This window comes from Brassica napus, chromosome A2 (genome assembly GCF_020379485.1).
Source record: "Brassica napus cultivar Da-Ae chromosome A2, Da-Ae, whole genome shotgun sequence".
Classification (NCBI taxonomy): Eukaryota; Viridiplantae; Streptophyta; class Magnoliopsida; order Brassicales; family Brassicaceae; genus Brassica; species Brassica napus.
The window spans coordinates 28,662,064-28,683,618 of record NC_063435.1 but is presented as its reverse complement, the minus strand read 5'-3'; the positions used below and the strand labels follow the sequence as shown (position 1 = coordinate 28,683,618).

The window sequence follows — 21,555 nt, the reverse complement described above, 5'->3', positions numbered from 1 at the left end:
TTTCATTTAAATAAATATGTGGATAGGAGGCTGAGGCTGATGATCCCTACATTGGAGTGATAAAAAGAAGATAATACTCGGTTGGTTTGGATCAGAAGCCAAAGATCATGGCCTCAGTTGTATTTCATCAAGTTACTGGGTAAATATTCACATGTTTCATTACATGAAGTGTTCTAAAAATCGGTTTAGTCCGCAAATTTTTTAAAATATAAAAAATTCAGTTTAGACGCCCGCCTAAAATTATTGAACAATGATCAGTTCCTTTCAACCCATTTAAGTTTATTTATTTGTATTGGTTTTGATCAGAGCCAATGAACAGTATCTAACAGTCAAAGGCGCTGGAATCAAAACGGGTGACCATTTCCAAGTTTACATCCCTGACCTCACAGTGGCTGAAGCATCACTGAGTGATGTATCTTCTCAGCTTAGAAACATCATGTCCAAACTGAATAAACAGGAAGTTATTGGAGGTTTTCTTTTCGCTGGTAGGTACGTAGTGACTCCCTTTTTGGTTGTCCTAACGCAGATAGCTCGCCGTTCTTGGAGAACTTCCCGAGTTACGTTTTGGTGGTGTATTCTGCCACGGTGAGATCGGAAGAAGCTTGTTAGTGGAGGAGGGTGAGGAGAAGGAAGAAAATAGCAGTGAAAGATGTCTTCACGTTGTTAGTTCTGTGTATCTTGTTGTCTCGTATGCATGCATGTTCTTAATCCAAACGCATTTGTTTCTTTTATGTTTTCAAGAGAACAAGACACATGAAATTTTTTATTTCAAATTATATAGGTAAAGTTTAAGACAAATTGTCAATCACATTTATATATTTGACGAATCAGTATTCTTGCATTGGTGGCGGTGGAGGAGTCTTATGGGGGGAACATGATTTCTTCTGTGGAGATCTCTCTTGCTTCATCCATCGGTAGTGGCGGTGTAGGAGTCTTATAACAGGGTGGGGGGAACATGATTTCTTCTGTGGACAGCTCTCTTGCTTCATCCATCGGTGGTGGCGGTGGAGGAGTCTTATAACAAGGTGGGGGGAACATGATTTCTTCCGTGGACAGCTCTCTTGCTTCATCCACCGGTGGTGGCGGCGGAGTAGTCTTATAACAAGGTGGGGGGAACATGATTTCTTCCGTGGACAGCTCTCTTGCTTCATCCAGAGGTGATGGAGGTGGAGTAGTCTTATAACAAGGTGGGGGGAACATGATTTCTTCCGTAGACAGCTCTCTTGCTTCATCCACTGGTGGTGGCGGTGGAGTAGTCTTATAACAAGGTGGAGGGAACATGATTTCTTCCGTGGACAGCTCTCTTGCTTCATCCAATGGTGATGGCAGTGGAGGAGTATTATAGCAAGGTGGGGGGATCATAATTTCTTCCGTGGACAGCTCTCTTGCTTCATCCATCGGTGGTGGTGGCGGAGGAGTCTTATAACAAGATTGGGGGAACTTATTCGGCATCTTTCTCGCACAACCTTCACAACCAACACACACAACAGTTTCAATAAAGAAACAAAATAAATTACCAATAACTCAACTCATCAGAAAATGATGTTTCATTATAGTTTGAAAATAATGATCATTTATATATGTTTTCTTGTAAATGTATAGAAAATAGTATCATGCACGAGGTATGTGTAAACTTTTGGTTATTAAAAAAAGGAAAGAGAGAGATGCATACAAGATGCAATGACTCCGAGAGCGACAGAGAAGATAAGCTTCATATTTTCTTTCTCGTTTACAAGTGATTTAGATTGTTAAGTGACGATGACAAAGGCTAAGGTTCTCTTCTTTTTATATAGATGTACATGGAGAGGGTTACGTGCATTGTTCTAAATTGAATAAAGATCATTAGTGTTTTAGTGAAATGCTAAGTTATTGAATAAAGATAATCAATGTTTGAGTGAATTGCTAATTTGCTACATTTTACTTAGATGCTTATCAATTCATTCACATTAATTATTGTTAACTTTTGAATAAATTTAATAAACATTTTTTTGGTAAAAAAATATAATAAACATTTATTATGCCTTTTTATTATTAAAAAGGAGCTCTGGCTAAAACAATTTCTTAGCAATAAAAAGGAGCTCTGGCTAAAACCCTTATCATCTATGACTATATATTTGTTTTTTTAATCTTTGGTTTAGTTTATATATACATTTAATTTTGTTCAAACTATATAGTATATACTTCCATTTTTAACATAATTTCAAATCAGCCTTTTATCTTACCTTTTAGCTTTATTTATTTTTAAATCATCAAACTTTACAAATCATGATGTAACTTTATTTTTAAAATTTAAAGATTACATCAAAATTATACTAATTTTTGCCAGTCATAATTAGTGTTTTCTTTTGTCAGCAGTTTTTTTTATTATCAAAAGTTACAAAAAACTATATATATATATATATATATATATGTTTTAAAACATCATATATATATATATTAAAAATTCCTACATCTTTATTATTTAGGCTGTAGAGTATGTAAAATGAAAAATCATCCATAATATTAAATCAGTTCAAAATTATAGGTAAAACTAATTACTATTTAGATATTAACTTTTATTATAAGTTTTAAAATCTATAGATAATTTTTTTGGAGTAATTTATAAACTATTATTTTTAAATAACATAAACTGTATTTACATATTATATTAAATAATAGTAAATTTTGATCATTTTTATTTTTATTATAATTAAATATTTTAATTAATTATGACTTGGTATGGTTTATAAATTTAAATTTGTTCAGATCATACAGTATAGTTGTATAAATTTCCATTTAATGTAATTTCAAATTCGACTTTATTTCAGAAACTTATAATATCTATATTATTAAAGTTAAAGTACACATTGAGATTGTTTGGCAATATGGATAGTAGTTAAAAAAATAGTAATGTTTGGAAACATGGATAGCAGTAAGTTAGAAAAAAAATAATGGGCTTATACTACTAAAAATATTGGAATTTCATTCCATTATATTAAAAAGTAATGTGTCTATGTTACTTGATATATATATTCAAATCAAAATAATAATTTAAAATTGATTTATATCAAAAATTCATTCAAATTTTGATTTTACTAGCATATTTTCCAATAACTATTATAAAAATGTTTTCAATATATATAAAAAAAATACATTACAAAGCCCAATTTCAAACACTAACTTAAATTATGGTTTTTATATTTCACATTAAATTTTAAAATATAATATATGTGATTATTTATATGAATGTACGTATAAAATATTATTAATTATAAGAAAACTTATTTGATGGTACATATAAAATAAGATTAATTATATGATAACACATATTTTGTAACCTATGATGACACATATAGAATATATATATATAATAGTGATTAGGGATGAGCGTTCGGGTTCGTTTTCGGGTCTTTTTGGGATTTCGTGTTCAGTTCAGATATTTGAGGATTTGGTTCGGATTTGGATAACCAATTTAAATAGGTTTGGTTTAAATATTTGGATAGAGAATTAATAATTATTTAAGTATTTTTGGAGTATTGAGTATTTTTTAAATATTTAAGATATTTACGTTTGATTATTTGTATATATTTTCAAGAATTTATGTGAACTTAAAAGTATCATATATATCATGGATATTTTTATATTTATTAAATCTAAAAATAATTAATATATATAAGTATATAAATCTATTTTGGATACCCAAAATACTTCGATTCGGATCGGATTAGGTTTCAGTTCTTCAAATACCAAAATTTTGAATAATTCAGATATTTAATCAATTCCGGTTCGAATTTAGTACTACTTATTCGGATTGAAATCGGTTTGATTATTCGAATTCGAGTTTTTTGCTCAATCCTAAATAGTGACATAAAAATCAAATAGCATCATATTTTCAAAAAAAATACATCCGCACGGGCGTGCGGGTAGTTCATATTAAGGCATCAAGAATTGTACGAACTCAGTCGCAGTATAAAACGTAAGTCCTTACAGGAAACTTGTTTACGTTGATATTAATTTTGATAGTTACGTTAACGAAGCATCTTTCGATCACATACACTTGTGTGTTTTTTCCCCCACACTTGTGTTCTAACTGGAAGAAAGATAACGATGAGCTTATTTTCAACGTGTCTCATGTGACGCAGCTTCATTTTTTTTTTAACTTGACTTACCTTCTGTTAGTCTTACTGATGAAAGCCTCCACACCGAGACTCTGTCTAACACGTAGATTTTTCTTAGATCACATTCTTCAGTTTTAATCTGTCTCGATTCCTATCTTTGTGTGTTACTGTCACCATAATCCCAATCAAAGTTAAAACTTATGAACGATAATTACTAAGAGATTTGAAATTATTGAGGATATTCATGGTCAAAAGATAGACATAAGTTCGTATTTCGCCAAAAAAAAAACAATTAAACATAAAACTTCTTATAGCTAGAGAATACTCTACTACAAATCTAAGGTTTCAATTGTGTGCTGAGAAGTTAGGAATGATGCTAGCACAGTTGTCCTTGAGAAGAGGTGGAAAGAATGGATTCAATGGAAACATATGGGGCCAACAATTTGCGTCTAAGGTTGAGAATGCCTTGCAACATGCGGCTTCAACATTTTCAAATTTTCCTGAGAAAATTGATTTAGAGATTTCAAGTACACATCCTTCAACACTGAAGAGAGACGACCAACATTTTATCAGATCAACAGGTGAACCAGGGGCAAAAAATCCAGGAATCGTCAGTGGCTTCTGGAGTTGAGCTTCACTTTGAGTGACAGAAATAGTAGCACAAAGGATTATGGCTATGATCATAGAGACAATAAATTTTCTTCCCATCTTTCTTTCTATAGTTAGATATTTTTCTTTTTGGTTTGTACTTTAGATGTTTAGATGGTTTTGAATATCGGAAGAAACCTAGAATTTATAGATCAGGAAGTAAGAATTTGTTTAATAAGTAGAAGTGTAACATATAAATAATAAATTTGGTTTCAAACTGTAACTCACGATCCAGGTTCAAATGTATTAAATATTCCCACATTAATTTGAGTTTTAACTGTAAGTCATCAAGTGTGTTCTTGTTGACTTTTGAAACGGGAGATGTGAAAGTTATGAAAAAATTGACCCACTTACATTCTATAACTTCAAATTTGGTTCGTTTATGATACCAACTTGAAAACCCTTATTCCGGTACATTGGTTTTAGCTCGATTCAGTTTTTGAAAGAAATATATTAATATGAGATATATTCATAAAACCCACATTTTGTGAAATATGTTTCCATTTTTGCTTATATATTTCATGGGAATCGAGTTGGTCAGCGACAACAACTTTCTCCTCAAGAAAAGTTACTCTTAAGTTCAACAATGCAATATCTTTTTATGTGATCAGTCACTAAAAACGACAACAGTTCTGTCTTGGTCTTTATGAGTCCTAAATTATGTGATCAGTCACTAAAACATTTATGTACGTTGAGCTTAAAATACTATACACAACCTCTTGGATTCATTTAATCAAATCCTTTCATTATATGCCTAAAAGGATACAACCAAAGACCACATGAGTCTGTCCGTATGACTGTATGACCTTTGATTATAGGATTCAGGCCGTGACAAGAGGGGTTATGTAAGAACAATTACACTAGTTTTTTTTTTAATACTCATCGACATTTACGTGACATGTTTACATGTACCAGAACATAGTTTACCTGGTGATTGATGTGTTAGTTTACATTCTGTTTTCTACGAAATCCAATTTAAAGAGACCAACACAACACTTTCTTGAATTATTATTAAGAATTTAGCTTTTATATTTATATAGTTAACCCACGTTTTGGTTCAAGAGACAAGTACATAGATATGTTAGCAAAAAAAAATGACAAGTAAATAGATACATAAATCGTTCAGTCTTCATATGTAATATTTTTTATATATTCGTGACCAAGAGAAAAAAATAGAGTTACTAATTTAGCACAATCTTCAATGGATTCTACGAAAACAATTATTTTATTTTATTTGACATTCATAAGACTTGGAACATGAATACAAAGTTTTCTAAAGCTAAACGATGTTCTACTTCACTCTAGAACAATGTGTGCACAATTGTCTTTGATAAGAGGTGGAAAGAACGGGTTCAATGGAAACATATGAGGCCAACAGTTAGCATCAATGGTTGAAAATGCTTTGCAACATGCGACTCCAACATTGCCAAATTTTCCGGAGAATACTGATCTGTAGAGCTCGAGTACGCACCCATTGACGTTAAATATAGATGACCAACATTTCTCTATGTTGATAGGAGACTGAGGTGGTTGTTCATGAGCTACTACAACTGGTGGAGTCATCAAACCTGCAACACTTAAGACTACAACTAGGACTAAGGAGGCAATAGCTCTTGATTTGCTTTCCATTTCTCTAATCAGTCTTATCTCTTTCTTTTTCTTTCTTCTTTTCACTTTGATGTTTGTGTGGTTTGGCTGTGTGAAGAAACTTCGTATTTATAGAATGAGAAATGGTTTATTAACGTACGTAACTGATTAGACACAACATGCAACGGAACTGATTTAAAGATTTCTCAAGTAACCCATGTTGAGTAACATATTTACGTAATTTTTGTTTGACAAACTTCATTTTCTGTCCAAGATATGGTAAAACGTTTCAAGTAGTTATTTCCATATTTCATTTGTTTGATAAAAAGTGTCATTTTGACATTTTTTTTATTGTTAGACAAAATATCACTTTAAAATTTTAATACGATTTTATGTCTATTTTAACACTGATATCAATTCTAAAAAAGCCATTGGTTAAACATATCTAACTATTAATAACATAACTGAACTTCAGTTATTTTCTTAATTTGTGTGAAAAAATTGAATATATTTCTTCACAATGTTCTTTGCCATGTCCAACCCAAATTACGAGAAAACCATTTAATTTCATTCATTTGTTTTGTTTATTTATGTTGCAAATCTTAGCTTGTCCATAGACAACAAAACAAGAAGTTCTCGCCATTATCAATCACTCAGGCAATATCCAGCCAACATCAGTTTACAAAGAAACAAAAAAAAAAATAGAGAGAAACATTTGAATGTTTTTGATGTTCTTCAGCTACTTATTGCAATCAATAGGGAAAGGCATAAGCACAAGAAACCCACAAAAGAAAGCTTCTAGAGAGACTTCTAAACAGCGATACCAAGGGACTTCTTGAACTTCTCTACCTCTAAGTAGACAGTGGAGTAAGGCAAGAACTCAGAGAAGTAATCTCCGCTCAAATGGTTGATGGCTACAGCGAGTTTCGAAATCTCCAAGGTTTCTTCGTTAGTTAACGTTCTTATAAACCTTGCTGGATTGCCTCCCCATAGCTCACCTGATGGGATCCTTCTTCCCGGTGGCACAACCGAACCAGCTTCCAGTATTGACCGGGTCTCGACCAATGAACCTTCCATTAGTATCGAGTGTTGCCCTATGATGCACTCTGGTTCGATGGTACATGATCTTAGAAGACTGTATGCACCCACGGTGACGTACCTGTCTATCAACGTCTCTGCTGGTAATCCTGAAAAATTACCGCAACCCCAAAATCAAATTATGAATCATAATTATCAAAAACCAGAACTTCAGAATAAAGGTAAAGACTTTATAGTGTATAACGGTGACACAGAACCAAAACATGCTCTACCCCTTGACAAGTAGACCTTTAGAGACCTAAAACATGATTGAATAGTGTGTGATGAAGTCCAAATACATTTCCACATTGCAGAGAGCCTAACCAAAACAGACTGGTCTGCTTTCACTTAGAGCAAAAAAAAAACAAAATAGACGGTAACCGTAGGATCAAAATATGAATCATCACCATGTCAAAAAGTCAGATCTTCAGGAAAAGACTATAGTGTAAAGGGTGATACACAACCACAACATGCTCTGGCCCTTGACAAGAAGTAGACCTATAGTGACAATAGATACTGCTAGTGTGTCCTCAAGTCCAAATACATTCCTACATAGCAGAGAGCCTAATAAAAAAAAACTAGTCCCTCTATAACACTGACCCATTGCCTCAAAACTTGGAGCAAACAGCCAAGCTCTTGACTTTAATCATCATATAATTCTATTCTAGTCAGAAAGCCAAATCCTTTGCATAATCCTCTCAAAAAGTCATAACCTTTACTTCAACATTGTCCCCAAATAACTACTAGGTATGCTACACAAGATGATCCATCATGTACCTACCGTGTGTTTAGCTACTCTATTCAACTCTCAATACTAAGCTCAAGCATATATAGTCAGTAAAGATTCTTCATTTCCTATCACATATACACACAAGATGATCCATCATGTATCTACCGTGTGTTTAGCTACTCTATTGAACTCTCGAACCTAAGCTCAAGCATATGTAGTCAGTAAAGATTCTTCATTTCCTATCACAAACACAGCCTCAAAGAAGCTAAACACAGAAACGAGACCCTTCAAGCAAAAGACAATGTGTAAGTAACTCAAAGAGAACAACAACCTGTTGGTGAAGACCACGCGGCGTGGACAACACACCGTTCCTGAACATTCGCGCAAAACCCCAAAGTGATCTTGTTGAGATCGCCTCGCAAAACGGCGCCGTTCCACACGGAAGAGCCGTCCCAGACCGTGACCTGACCGGCTAATACCACGTTGGGCGCCACGTAGGCGTCGACGGCTACCTTGGGAAGCCACTGTCCCAGAGGGATGATCTGCCTCTGTCCTCTGTAGTCCCATTTCGCACGATCCGGCGACGGTGATACAGTCAGTTTTGGCTTCGGCGCCTCCGTGTTCGTCGCGAGCGCCGCGGAAGTGGCGAAGAAGCGACGGATCGGGTTGGGAGTTAGAGCTCTTCGAGAGAATCGAGCTATTGAAGTCGCCATTGCTGTGGATTTTGGAATCAACGAGAGAGAGAGAGAGAGAGAGAGAGAGAGAGAGAGAGAGAGAGAGATTCAGGTGAAACTAAACGAGATATAAATTGGGCTTTGATGGGCCTGATTAGAGTAAGCCTAGTTACAAATATGATTTTACTGGCCCTAATTACTGTAAGCCCAATAAAAGAAACGGCGTCGTTTGTTTCAGATGAGGAAGTCTCTGGTTGGTTGCGTTGATCGTTATGAGTGACTAAACTAATTTGACAATTCAACGATGAGGAGCGAGGAAACTAATAAAAACTATGAACATTATATGAAACGGGTAAGTTTATTATTATACATATATGAGACTCTTCAAAACCATGAGGTTGAACATTATTCAGTCTCCTGATTGAAATGGTCTGATGCAAGGAAAAACAGCTATAAATTTCTGTCGTAGACGAAATCTCAAGGAATTGATAAAAAGAGTAAAGACAATCCCAACTACAAAATAAAAATTAAATGAAATCCAGAATGTAATCAACTCGTGCGTAATAATATGACCATAGATACACAAATGACCATAACACCCTTTCCGAAACGGGAAACAAATCACTGCTTCACGCGTCATTAGGTCGCAAATCTCGAGGATAGAATCGTAAATTACCAAAGATAAAAAGTTTCCCAAAATAAAAGGAGAAAGAAAGAGAAGACCCAAACTCGCAAAAAAGGCATCGGAATCAAAGAATCCGATTGCACGTTTTAACAGAACATTTCTTTCCCTTTCTCTCATCACTTTCCCGGGAAAGAATCTCTGTTCCGTCGTCAATCCTTCTCTCGAACAAACGAGAAAGAGAACTAATCTTAACCCCCAACTTCGTGAGCTTCACTTTTCCAACCCGTGATTTGTTGACCCGACCAATTCGGCTGGTAATAGCGTGTTGATTCCACGTGTTTGTTCTTTTCATTTGTTTGCTTTGATTAGTGTCGATCTCACAAGACGGTTAACATCTAACTAAATCGATTTTCATAAGATCGTTGACGATTCTTAAAAGGTTTGGTTTCTTCTATATTCTCCACCACTGTAGAAAATGGCTAACCAAGACCGGTCATCGAGACGGAGCTTAACCGTCACGACTTCGTCATTGCACGGGAAGAACAAATCCATGGACATCAGCGAACGAGGCCTCGACACTGGCCGGAGATCTCTTAATATTTCACGTTCCACTTTGTAAGTCTCTTCCTTCAGTCTCAATCTTATATATAAACCGTAGTAATCAAGAAGCCTTTAGCTCCTCAGGGCCGGTCCGGAGCGTAGACAAGTGAAACATTGGTCTATAGCCCGAACATAACCAGAGGTCAGGCCGGCCCTGAGATTTTGGGGGCCGTGGCCGTGTCTATGTAAGATTGGGGCTTATTTGTATGTAATTTTTTTCAAAAACTTTGGAAGTCTGTTGCGAATATTTCATCTAGCATAACTCAGGACCGGTCTTGCCAGAAGTCATTAGCTCAATTGGAAAGGACCCTGACCATTGTGTCAGAGGTTTCCAGTTCCGTAGGAAGAAACTAATATTTGGTTTCGGACCTCGGGGATTAGGGGTTCGGTAACCTCCTGGTAATTCAAAAAAAAAAATTGCATACATGAAAGTCCATCCAAATTTGTTAAAAAAAATTATCTTTTACTAAATTGCATACAGTCTCTAAAATCTCAGAATTGGCCCGTCTCCTTAGGATTCTTTAGTTTATGTGTTGGCGTTGTAATGTTGATTTATCAGGCATGATTTGGGTTCCTTTGGTAACAAGTAAAGTAAACTAGTCCTAGTTGTTGTTGTTGTTTCTTTTCATTGAAGCTAATGTGATCATTTTGATATGGCTGCAGGGGTTTAACAGGAGGGGAGAGAACTGTCAAACGTTTAAGGCTATCGAAAGCTCTTACAGTACCTGCAACTACAACTATTTACGAAGCCTGTAAAAGAATGGCGTCTCGCAAAGTTGACGCCTTGTTGTTGACTGACTCTAACGAAATGCTCTGTGGGATTCTCACTGACAAGGTAAAGGTTTGAAAACACTACTATACTTGTTGATCCTATGCATCGTTTTTTATTGGGGGTTTTTTTCTTTCAGGACATAGCTACAAGAGTGATCTCACAGGAGATTAATGTCGAGGAAACACCTGTTTCCAAGGTTATGACTAGGAACCCAATGTTTGTTCTTTCGGAAACACTTGCTGTTGAGGCTCTTCAAAAGATGGTCTTAGGTTTGTAGCTGTTTGCCTTTTGAAGTTAAGATGTTTCCTGGCGTTATAGATTCTTGATTTTGCTTAACCGTACAGGTAAATTCAGACATCTGCCTGTTGTTGAAAACGGCGAAGTCATTGCTTTGTTAGATATAGCAAAGTGTCTGTACGATGCGATTGCTCGTATGGAGAGGGCAGCTGAGAAAGGTAAAGCAATAGCTGCTGCCGTTGAAGGTGTTGAAAGAAGTTGGGGAACAAACACTTCAGGTGGGCGAAGGAACTGAACCTTTACTACTCACATCTCATTTTCTCTTTAGATGTTGATTTTTTTTTTTTTTTTTTCATGTAGTTCCTAACAACTTCATTGAGACGCTACGAGACCGGATGTTTAGACCTTCTTTGTCAACGCTTATACCAGATGATTCAAAGTAGGTAATCTCTTCCTTTTTTTTCTAATTAGATTTCTTATTACAACGTTCTTGAGTGTGTTTAAGTTTTGACAATGGTGTGCTTGTTCAGGGTTTTGAAAGTCTCACCAGACGATACAGTGTTGACTGTAGCAAAGAAGATGGTTGAGTTTCAGTTAAGCTGTGCAGTTGTGATGGTCGAGGACAAGCTTCGAGGGATTTTTACGTGAGTTCTCCCACCTTCCCTTCAGATACTAACTAGATTATGAAGTGACTGAACTCTCTTGTCTTTCCTTTGTTTCTCATTTTATATAGTTCTAAGGATATACTGATGCGAGTTGTGGCTGAGAATCTTCCTCCATCTGAGACTACAGTGGAACAGGTAGGATTAAGATATTTAGTCTCCTTTTTCAAGCTTATCTATTATTCAAGTTTCGAGGTTAATCGTTTGTTCTTATTGGTGAATGCATAGGTTATGACTGAGAATCCAGAATCTACGTCAGTTGACACACCAATCGTTGAAGCTCTGCACATCATGCACGAGGGGAAGTTCTTACACCTTCCTGTTACAGAAAAAGGTAAAGTTTCTGTTACATTTTGGATCACAAGTCTTATGAAGACACTTACAAATATGTTTTCATGATTGCAGAAGGAGATGTAGTTGCAGTTGTTGATGTAATTCATGTAACTCACGCTGCTGTCGCCACAGTAAGTCTTATTTCTTAAAACTTCTCAGGGTTCTCTTGTTTCTAGAGACGTCTTTTTAATAGTGTGTTTTGATGTGTGATCAGGCTGGAACTACTGCGGGAATAGGTAATGAGGAGACGAACACGATGATGCAGAAGTTTTGGGATTCGGCAATGGAGTTATCTCCTAATGAGGAAGATGAGGACACGAGAAGGTCATTTACACTCACTCGCTTTAACCGCTAAAAGTGTTTTTATTTCGAATTGAGCTGACTTTTGTTGGGAACAATTGGTTTCAGTGAGAGCTCCTTGAAAGTTGCTTCTGAAGCTGAGACAGGGAGATCACTCCCTTTGGCAAATACATTTTCTTTCAAGATCGAAGACAAGAACCACAGAATGCACAGATTCATTAGTGGTAAGCAAGCAAGCAAGCAAGTAAACAGTTTTGCTATTGTGTGAATACTCACATGGATTGGTTCTTAAATTGCAGACACTCGTAGTTTGACAGAAGTAGTAACCGCTATCCTTCAGAGAGTAGGGAGTGATATCGATCCAGACAACTTACCTCAAATTTTGGTATGTATATAAACTTATTCCAGAAGACAATGATGCAATTCTGTTTTTGTCTCCGTTGAAGTGTTATGATGATGGTTATAATCTGCAGTATGAAGACGAAGACCATGATAAAGTGTTGTTGGCTTCAGATAGTGATCTTCAAGCAGCCATAGACCATGCCAAATCAATTGGCTGGAAGGTAAAGTAGTTACAAATGAAGATATTAAAAAATGAGACCCTTGTGAGTTTTTTTGCAATCTGAATTGATTGGGTCATTATATAAATTGCAGAGTCTGAGATTATATTTGGATGATTCAAAAGGAGGTAAAGGAAGAAGAAGAGCAAAAGTATCAGGAGAATCAATGGAGTTTGTACATACAGACGCTTGGGCTGCTGCTTACAGTGGAGTTGCAGCTGGTGCAGCATTAGTAGCTGGTCTTGGTTTTATGGCTTATCTCAAGAGAGCCGGACAGTGACTTCTCAATATAGGACAATCAAAGTCCTCTTACAGATCGATACAAACAAAAAAGTGTGATGCAATACAGTATAGACAGAGGTTATGAAGATTTTGTCTGGAATATTTATATACAAATTCATGTTTGAGATTTTTTTCTGAGCTTTCATTTTTTTGATAGAGCACTATCTCATCAAATGAGGAACTGAAGAACAAAAGCTTAGAATCTTTTGTCTAAACTGATCACACAATTGCAAGAAAAAAAAACACTCAAATAGAAAAAGGGCTTTGCCATGTTGAGACATCAGCTATAAGTTCTCCAAACTTGTTGATAAGTTCTTTGACATGAACATTCTTGTTTGTAATCTCCTGCATTCACGAACGTTGAACACTTTAAACCACACTAGATGACTGAAACTATTAACCATATTTTCATGGTTCTGAAGCAAGTACTAGAACACTTGTAAAGCTGCAAATTGTGAATCATATCTTCTTGTCCTACTCAATCTTTGAAATGTTATCAGTTTTATAAATAATCTACTGAATCCTATATTTTTGAAATCGGAAATCTAAAATTGAGCTGGAACCAAATGAACCAAAACTCAATGAATACAAAAATTTCTAAAATACAAGTTATATATTTTAAAATATTAGTTGTATTAAATTTATAGACAACCAGATATATGTTTATGTTGCTGGACAAAAAAAGAAGATAACCAGATATTTAAAAACTGTTTATAAATCGAATTGTTTGAAAAATCGAATTATCCAAATATTTATCTAAAATATTAAAATTATCTGAAATATATTATATGATATTTTATGTTAATAGCATGAATTATCTGATATTTAAACTGAAAAACTTGAATTATCTGAAGTGGTTTACTTAAATTGTCCAAAAAATAGCTGGACCAATTTTTTTTTGGATATTTACCACACAAACCAGCAAAACATACTAATCAGATCTCTCTCGTTAAAGAAGCAAAAGGGAGATTCTAGTTCTAAAAAGAGGTAACAACCGCACTCCACTTATGCTTAAACTTCTCCTCTGTTAAAGAGTATTGTTCATTCGCTCCTATTAGCTACAAAAATGGTTAGTTCATCTAAAACTTTCTCTTAATCCTAGGTCTGCAAATAAGGCTCTGGACGACAGCAGCTCAGCTAAAAGACCTGCTAATGTATCTAGACAAGGTTAGATCATCACTATCTGATTCCAGTTTTGAAGAATTCACAGCTCACTTTATTATTATGTTTTATTTTTTTCCTCACAGAAGGGTCAAGCAGTGGTACAGGAGAAAAAGACTTTCAGTCTTTGATTGTGGAGAAGCTCCGTGCCCTTCTCAAGGAGAAAGGCCTTCCAACAAAAGGAAGAAAGGCAAGTCAAAAAACATTTTTCACTATATAATATCTTAAAGAATATAGTTTTCCACTATATGATGTTGCTTCCGGTATGTTTAGCTTCTCTCTTGTTTCGCTGATCGGTTGAGAAACTTGACTGGTCTCTCGCAGGATGAGCTCATTGCGCGTCTGAAGGATGCCAACTGAAGATTGAGCAAACGCTCTTGTTAATGAATATATATATATATATATATCTTCAGAGGTTTTCTGTTAGGCAAAAAAAGTGATGAAAATTATTGTTGTTCTCTGGTTTTGGCTTTGAGACTGTAGTGGTATAAACCAAATGTGTAATGGTTGATAGTTTAATTCCCATAAAATAATTAATACTACATTACATATATAAGTATTGTATGAATTTTGTATGTAATTTGGACTACGAACATAATATAATATCGAGCAAAGGAGAATAAGGCAAAACAAGATTTGACCCGCAACTGAGAAGTATATAATTTCTCCAAAAAAATTTAAGAATAACGTCTACTTCTAGCATCATCATAAGCAAAAGGTTTGATTAGTTTAAAAAATCGTGTAACTCAAAAGCTATGAATATCTTTAGACGGTGAAAATGACAAAATGAAATTGTGAGATCGAAGTATACAGAGATAACACGTTCAATATTCTTATAATGGCACTTCTTTTTGGTATTTGTCCTTCATAAAGACAAATAATAGTCTGTCAAATCAAAGGAAGAAGAGAGTGATCTTGAGCGATACATCTGATCAATTTTTTTAATAAGTGGAGACTTGTCGTAATGGTTATGAAATTATTGGATCCAATCCTCTAGCTGGCGCCGTTTTTATGTCACTATGTGAGCAGGTGGCTCACATCAATCTCCCATATTTTGCATATGAGTTAATTATTAATGTAGTTTTTTTTCATATTTCATATACAAATTTACCAATAGTTTTGATGCATCGCTCTTTTTAACCTATGCATGCACTTGTGACTCGATCTTATTATATAATACAAAAGTTCTTTGTATTTTCATGCCATATACTTTAAAATATTAATTGTGTCAAAGAACATATATATATTCCTATTCAATAAAATGTTTCAATTTTGATCTGCCAAAACAAAAAAAAAGTTTCAGCTTTAATTTGGAAAAAAAAATACTATGTTTTGCTGCTTTTTCTTGCTTTATGGTTAGAGTTAATTTCTATCATTACGAATTATGTTCATGAAATAATAGTAAATATTGTGTTTTAAATGAATAATAAAATACGTATATCAAAACCTTAAGATGAATTTTAGATGAAAGAGAGTGTTGACGAAAAACAGTGAAGGAGAGAGTAAGATTTTATTAACACGCGGATGATTTTGGGAAACACGAGCTTGAAAAGAAGTCAGTGGAACTAGTCTAGTTCTGACTTTTTCTTGATGAGGTAAAACTCAACTTTCAACACGAGAACCACGTGCACAATAATGATGCTAATCAGTTCGATAACTAGTAGTCGGTAGTCATACAAAAAGTGTATATTTATTGTTTTTCTTCTGAGTTCAATAATATCTTGCAATTATTCGCTTTTTAATATTTCGGCTGAGGAATTTCATCTATGTGCTTGATCTTATCCGACACATCCATGTTTATATTGGCGTATACTCGAACAGTGAAACCTACAATCTTGTCCAAATTATTTCGTTGTACGTAAATGTAAAATCCAAATTTAAGAACTATTAGTTAAAGAGATAATTCGAAAACTTATCAAGATTGTGTTCAATTCTGGATCCGAATTTAAAAGAACCTCTTCTCATTAAACAAACTACACACTGCACAGACCAGTTCCACTATGTACTAAACAAATGTTTCTTGCATAGAATATAGCTATATATTTGATATTTCCTTCATTCAACAAATCTACAGGATCTCCTAAGAATCAAAGTTCACTATTTGACAAAGCTGACAGATCATTCATTTATATCATCACGTACTGGACTTAATTAATGATTACTAGGGGGTTTGAATTAAACTAGCTTATGAAGCTAACGAGATTCTAAAAGAATAGTATCTATAGTGCTAATCCAGTGTGGCGAATTGATTTTATATCATTATTCATTTTATAATTACAGGTTGCTTGTAAATACGTGCAACCAATAACCTTACCACCGAAAATAAATTATTCTATTGGCATCAAATATATACTAGACTATAACTTGAGATTTGAGAGACACTGCTAAGAGCATCTCTAATATAAAATTTCATTTTTTTCTCCAAAATTAAGTAAAAGTAAATACTGAATAAAAATACTACAATTCTATTCTATTTTTCAGAATGATGAACAAACAAAAAATGGATTACTCCATTTATGAAGCAAACTTCATTATGAAATAAGATATTGAATTGAGTTAGAACATTTATTACTCAAAATTCATTTTTACTCAATTTTAAAAGAAAAAATAGAGTGAGAATGAAAAAGTCCTAAGTGTTTCACAGAATCAAAAACCACTAAATTCAACGATGTAACATATATTTATCATTTTTTCATTAAGTTATAAATTTAGAAAGCTGAAAAAACAAATTAAACGTTTTGTAGTTTCAGTGTCTGAGGCGTGTCTACTTTTTCTGATGAAAATTCGGCTGGAGATTTGGCCACCAGTGCTAATGGTACTGGCTTGTCCTTGTCCTTCACATCTATGTATTATTTATTTCTTTTTGGGTCAATGAGTGATTGTATTGCTGCGTCGACGTCTAATATAAATGTGGTTCAATATTTTCTTTATCAGCTTAATTATGCGTTTGACAACAAAATAAACGACCATGCACATTTTCCAGTTTTGTTGTATTCTTTTGGAAGTGGCATATATAAGATAAAGAAAATCAGCGTAAAAATGGTAAAGAAAAATAATCTAGCGGGTTCTACTTCTGCTTATTATACAACTTGTTTATGTCGATCGATACGAGGGTTAGGGACGGATCCACTTTGTGAGGCGTTGTGTACTTGCACTCAATCAATTTTTTTAAAGATATACTAATTCACTGTTGTAAAGCATATTTTATCAGCTCAATTAGTAACTTTTGCATCATGAATCACGTGTTTGTGTCAGTTCAAGTGCATATATCTTGCACCATGTCTTTTTTCTATTGTTGTCGATATTTAATGATTTATTCTGTTGGATATGTGATTAGTTATATGATTTGTTTCCTTTATTTCGTTTTCTCTTTTTATGTAAGTGATTTGATAAATATTTGATGAAAAAACGTTTTTATATGTCAATTTATTTATATGATTAGTTAATAGTTTATTATTTATTCTGAGTTATTTTATTCTGTCTCAGTAAAATGTGTTCGTAAGGATTGATCAGACTATACCAGATAAACCTAATTTAAAAGGTCACAAATATATGTATGGCTAAAACAGATCTAAATCTATAAAGACAGAATATAAAAATGTAATAATCATTTTTATTATGTCGTTTTCTGGACTAATATGGTCGGAGCCACAACTTGTATGATTAATCCTTACCATATATATATAGTTCCTATACATATCAGGAACACACATCAAAAAAAAAAACATAATACAAATTACCAGAAGAAGAAACAAAGAACTCCAAATATGGAAATTCTCACCGCAGTTCTCGTCCTATTTCTAATATTAGGGTTTATACTAATCTGCTCCTTTTCAACAAAAGCCCTAAGACCACAAACCGAGTCCTCCACAAGGCTAAAGTCGTATCCACTCATTGGCTCGATCCTCTCCTTCAAAAAGAATCGCCACCGTCTCCTCCAATGGTACACCGACCTCCTCCGCCTCTCTCCATCTCAAACCATCACCGTAGAACTGCTCCTCAACCGCCGAACCATTGTCACGGCCAACCCCGAAAACGTTGAGCATATTCTCAAAACAAACTTTTGTAACTTCCCTAAAGGAAAACCTTTCACCGACCTCCTCGGAGACCTACTTGGTGGTGGAATCTTTAACTCTGACGGTGAGTTATGGAGCTCCCAGCGAAAACTCGCGAGCCACGAGTTTACAATGCGTTCCCTAAGGGAGTTCACTTTCGAGATCCTCCGTGAAGAAGTCGAGACCCGCCTTGTTCCCGTGCTTTCCTCCGCTGCCGCGGAGTGCGACGGAGGAAGGACGGTGGACTTTCAGGAGATCTTGAAACGTTTTGCTTTCGACGTAGTTTGCAAAGTTTCATTAGGTTGGGATCCGGATTGTCTTGATTTGACCCGACCCGTTCCGGTTCTTGTCGAGGCTTTTGATGTAGCGGCGGCGATCAGCGCTCGCCGTGCGACGGAGCCGGTTTACGCCGTGTGGAAGCTGAAGCGTTTGTTGAACGTAGGGAGCGAAAGGAAGCTCAGAGAAGCGATCAAGACCGTACACATGTCCGTCTCCGAGATCATCAGGGCCAAGAAGAAAAGTCTCAAAATTAATGGTAACGTATCTGACAAGCTAGACCTCTTGTCTAGGTTTCTCGCGGCCGGACATGACGAGGAATCAGTGAGAGATTCAGTGATCAGCTTTATCATGGCGGGAAGGGATACTACCTCGGCGGCGATGACGTGGCTTTTCTGGCTGTTGAGTGAGAACCCTACCATGGAGAAGAAGATTCTTGAAGAAGTAACAAACAAGGGACCGATAGGGTTAGGAGTTGAGGATTTGAGAGAAATGAGTTACATGAAAGCTTGTCTCTGCGAAGCAATGAGACTATATCCACCAGTGGCTTGGGACTCAAAGCATGCAGCAAACGACGACGTTTTACCGGACGGGACACACGTGAAAAAAGGAGATAAAGTTACTTATTTCCCTTACGGTATGGGAAGGATGGAGAACGTGTGGGGTCAAGATTGGGACGAGTTTAAACCGAACCGGTGGTTTGAGGAAGAACTAAATTACGGTACAAAACCGGTGTTGAAAAGTGTGAGCTCGTTCAAGTTTCCAGTATTCCAAGCCGGACCAAGGGTTTGTATAGGCAAAGAAATGGCGTTTATGCAGATGAAATACGTGGTTGGTTCGGTTTTGAGTCGGTTTGAGATCATAACGGTTTGCAAAAACCGGCCGGTATTTGTTCCTCTTCTAACGGCTCATATGGCTGGTGGGCTAAAGGTGAAGATCAAGAGGAGAGAAAGCATTAGTGATGTCCCGATTTAATTAATCAAGTCATCATGTCCTTATAGAATATACGACGAATATGTAAAATGTGTGGTTTATACATTAAATCAAATTAATATATGTGTGTGTGATTCACAGTTTTACACAGCTCTTGCTTGTGAATAGATTTGTTTATAAATCAACATTGTCGTCTTATCAAAGTGGATATATACTTTATATTAATCAGTTATACATAAACAATTTGTGGGTGTATTTTTTCTATCATCTAGATTTTTATAGAAATTGAAATGTATAATTTGTTAAAGTATATATATGAATGAATTATAATAAGAAGATATTTTAAATTGATAAGACTCCAGCAAATAGTAGGACATAATGGGGCAGATTACAGCAACGATTGGTTCATACAGCGAAGAGATGGAACTGAAGCACATCACAATATTGTCCTTTGTCCAATAAAACACGTACACACAAATCTCAATACTGTCATCTTTAGGCTACATTCAAATCCATGTTATTAAATTATTGGCTTCAATGGTCATCTTTTTTCTGCAAGTGACAAGTGGGAGAAATAAACTAATTTGATAGCAAATGCTCTTTTCAGAGTTCGTAATTTTGAAATTTTATTTTCTCTGTTGTTATTTCTGTTTGAATTTCTTAAGTTATTTCAGCTTTAGTTTTCCAAGTAATTGTATTTGAGTTCTTGATTTGTCTTTCCCTTGTAGATAAGAATTATATTTAATAGTTCCATTTTATAAACAGTGAATGCGATATTGCAACAGACGAGATATGAAACGATTTGGATTGGTTAGCCAAAAGAAGATAGAAATTAATTGGATTGAAAATTAGATACATAACAATGTAGGTCCTATACAAGTTTTGTTAAAATAATCAAGGTACACAAGTCTTTGTTTGTCCGAAATTAATTTATTTAAATGTGCTAAGTGACAACTGTAAATGTGATTTTTCAATTTTAGGTTCAAAAGATGAAATACTTTTGAAAGCAACAAAAAGATTTTAGTAAACTATTATAAAAATAGGGTATTGTATAAAGAGTAGTGGCGTGGGAAGATAAATGATAAAGTGAAAACATTCTTATTTTTTCGGAATCTAATTTATAGAGAGAGAAAAGAGAGAAAAGAGAGATCTTGTTTGGGGTTCGGCGCGCGGCCGGCGCGTGAGCGTCTGTGCCGGCGCCGGAGCCTCTGTTTGTCCTTCGTAGTGTTCTCCCTTCGCTCTTCTTCGCCAACCTGTCAACGACTGCCTTGTCCGAGCTCTGGATTCGACCTCACCGCTTACGGTGGTTTCGGTCTTGGAGTAACGACGCTCTCGTCGGGAGGGTCCTGGTGGAGGAAATTCCTATTAAGCATTTGAGCAAAGACTTCCATGGCAAGGACAAATAGATAAGGCGAGAGAGGATCCCCTTGCCTTAACCCTCGAGCGCCTTTGAAATAACCACCAAGCTCACCATTTACCGCGACCGAGAACCTCGTGGTAGTGATACATTGTGCGATGAGGCTGACAAAGGATTCAGGGAAACCCAAGACACGAAGGATGAGTAGGATGAAGCTCCAATTTAATGAATCAAAAGCTTTCTTTAGGTCGACTTTGAGCAAGGATCGCTTGGTGATGTTCTTCCAGTTATACCCATTCACCAACTCCGTAGCCATAAGAACATTCTCGACTAGTAGCCTTCCTGGGATAAACGCTGACTGAGTGTTGGAGATCACCGCAGGGAGCACTTTCTTCAGTCTGTTTGCAAGCAGTTTTGAGATGACTTTGTAAGTGGTATTGCAGCAAGAGATGGGCCGGAAGTCGGAGATCAAAACTGCATTCTGCTTCTTCGGGATGAGGGTAATAATAGTAGAGTTCCATTGCTGCAAGAGCCTTCCTGAGACAAAGAATTCCTGAACCGCCTTGATCATATCGTCTCCAACAGTCTA

At 35.5% G+C, this 21,555-nt stretch overlaps 6 protein-coding genes across 6 annotated transcripts; 3 read left to right on the top strand and 3 right to left on the bottom strand.

The window, feature by feature from the left end:
- Positions 1-861: 861 nt before the first annotated feature.
- On the bottom strand, positions 862-1,452 carry LOC106415513 (extensin-1-like). The gene has a single exon (XM_013856256.2). The coding sequence runs from the start codon at positions 1,450-1,452 to the stop codon at positions 862-864; it is 591 nt and encodes a 196-aa protein (XP_013711710.2).
- A 2,409-nt stretch (positions 1,453-3,861) lies between these two features.
- On the bottom strand, positions 3,862-6,769 carry LOC106379069 (egg cell-secreted protein 1.4-like). The gene has a single exon (XM_048746930.1). It carries the CDS (start codon positions 6,372-6,374, stop codon positions 6,042-6,044), a length of 333 nt encoding a protein of 110 aa, XP_048602887.1. The 5' UTR covers positions 6,375-6,769; the 3' UTR covers positions 3,862-6,041.
- Positions 6,770-6,948: 179 nt separating this feature from the next.
- Positions 6,949-8,914, bottom strand: LOC106382903 (gamma carbonic anhydrase-like 1, mitochondrial). The gene is made up of 2 exons (XM_048746924.1): positions 8,471-8,914; positions 6,949-7,519 (listed from the first exon to the last, which is right to left on the bottom strand). Exons 1-2 carry the CDS (start codon positions 8,850-8,852, stop codon positions 7,143-7,145), a joined length of 759 nt encoding a protein of 252 aa, XP_048602881.1. The 5' UTR covers positions 8,853-8,914; the 3' UTR covers positions 6,949-7,142.
- A 614-nt stretch (positions 8,915-9,528) lies between these two features.
- On the top strand, positions 9,529-13,313 carry LOC106382902 (CBS domain-containing protein CBSCBSPB1). The gene is made up of 15 exons (XM_048746923.1): positions 9,529-9,752; positions 9,911-10,053; positions 10,702-10,873; positions 10,947-11,079; positions 11,155-11,325; positions 11,408-11,486; positions 11,578-11,691; positions 11,781-11,847; positions 11,938-12,043; positions 12,115-12,173; positions 12,257-12,366; positions 12,451-12,566; positions 12,642-12,727; positions 12,816-12,905; positions 12,997-13,313. Exons 2-15 carry the CDS (start codon positions 9,914-9,916, stop codon positions 13,180-13,182), a joined length of 1,629 nt encoding a protein of 542 aa, XP_048602880.1. The 5' UTR covers positions 9,529-9,752; positions 9,911-9,913; the 3' UTR covers positions 13,183-13,313.
- A 254-nt stretch (positions 13,314-13,567) lies between these two features.
- LOC125585152 lies at positions 13,568-15,576 on the top strand. Its single transcript, XM_048753731.1, has 5 exons — positions 13,568-13,623; positions 14,067-14,171; positions 14,287-14,351; positions 14,432-14,535; positions 14,670-15,576. Exons 1-5 carry the CDS (start codon positions 13,568-13,570, stop codon positions 14,703-14,705), a joined length of 366 nt encoding a protein of 121 aa, XP_048609688.1. The 3' UTR covers positions 14,706-15,576.
- A 2,461-nt stretch (positions 15,577-18,037) lies between these two features.
- On the top strand, positions 18,038-19,794 carry LOC106382901 (cytochrome P450 94B1). The gene has a single exon (XM_013822982.3). The coding sequence runs from the start codon at positions 18,113-18,115 to the stop codon at positions 19,649-19,651; it is 1,539 nt and encodes a 512-aa protein (XP_013678436.2). The 5' UTR covers positions 18,038-18,112; the 3' UTR covers positions 19,652-19,794.
- The last annotated feature ends 1,761 nt before the right edge of the window (positions 19,795-21,555 follow it).

What these genes read in the sequence shown, in the direction of transcription:
- LOC106415513 (XM_013856256.2), bottom strand. Translation starts at nt 1,452, where the DNA reads ATGCCGAATAAGTTCCCCCAATCTTGTTATAAGACTCCTCCGCCACCA.
- LOC106379069 (XM_048746930.1), bottom strand. Translation starts at nt 6,374, where the DNA reads ATGGAAAGCAAATCAAGAGCTATTGCCTCCTTAGTCCTAGTTGTAGTC.
- LOC106382903 (XM_048746924.1), bottom strand. Translation starts at nt 8,852, where the DNA reads ATGGCGACTTCAATAGCTCGATTCTCTCGAAGAGCTCTAACTCCCAAC. An exon ending in CGCGTGGTCTTCACCAACAG is followed by an intron (nt 7,520 to 8,470) that starts GTTGTTGTTCTC and finishes GTAATTTTTCAG; the next exon opens with GATTACCAGCAGAGACGTTG.
- LOC106382902 (XM_048746923.1), top strand. Translation starts at nt 9,914, where the DNA reads ATGGCTAACCAAGACCGGTCATCGAGACGGAGCTTAACCGTCACGACT. An exon ending in CTGAGACTACAGTGGAACAG is followed by an intron (nt 11,848 to 11,937) that starts GTAGGATTAAGA and finishes GTGAATGCATAG; the next exon opens with GTTATGACTGAGAATCCAGA. An exon ending in CCAAATCAATTGGCTGGAAG is followed by an intron (nt 12,906 to 12,996) that starts GTAAAGTAGTTA and finishes TATAAATTGCAG; the next exon opens with AGTCTGAGATTATATTTGGA.
- LOC125585152 (XM_048753731.1), top strand. Translation starts at nt 13,568, where the DNA reads ATGACTGAAACTATTAACCATATTTTCATGGTTCTGAAGCAAGTACTA. An exon ending in AAGCAAGTACTAGAACACTT is followed by an intron (nt 13,624 to 14,066) that starts GTAAAGCTGCAA and finishes TCCAAAAAATAG; the next exon opens with CTGGACCAATTTTTTTTTGG. An exon ending in GATTCTAGTTCTAAAAAGAG is followed by an intron (nt 14,172 to 14,286) that starts GTAACAACCGCA and finishes TCTTAATCCTAG; the next exon opens with GTCTGCAAATAAGGCTCTGG.
- LOC106382901 (XM_013822982.3), top strand. Translation starts at nt 18,113, where the DNA reads ATGGAAATTCTCACCGCAGTTCTCGTCCTATTTCTAATATTAGGGTTT.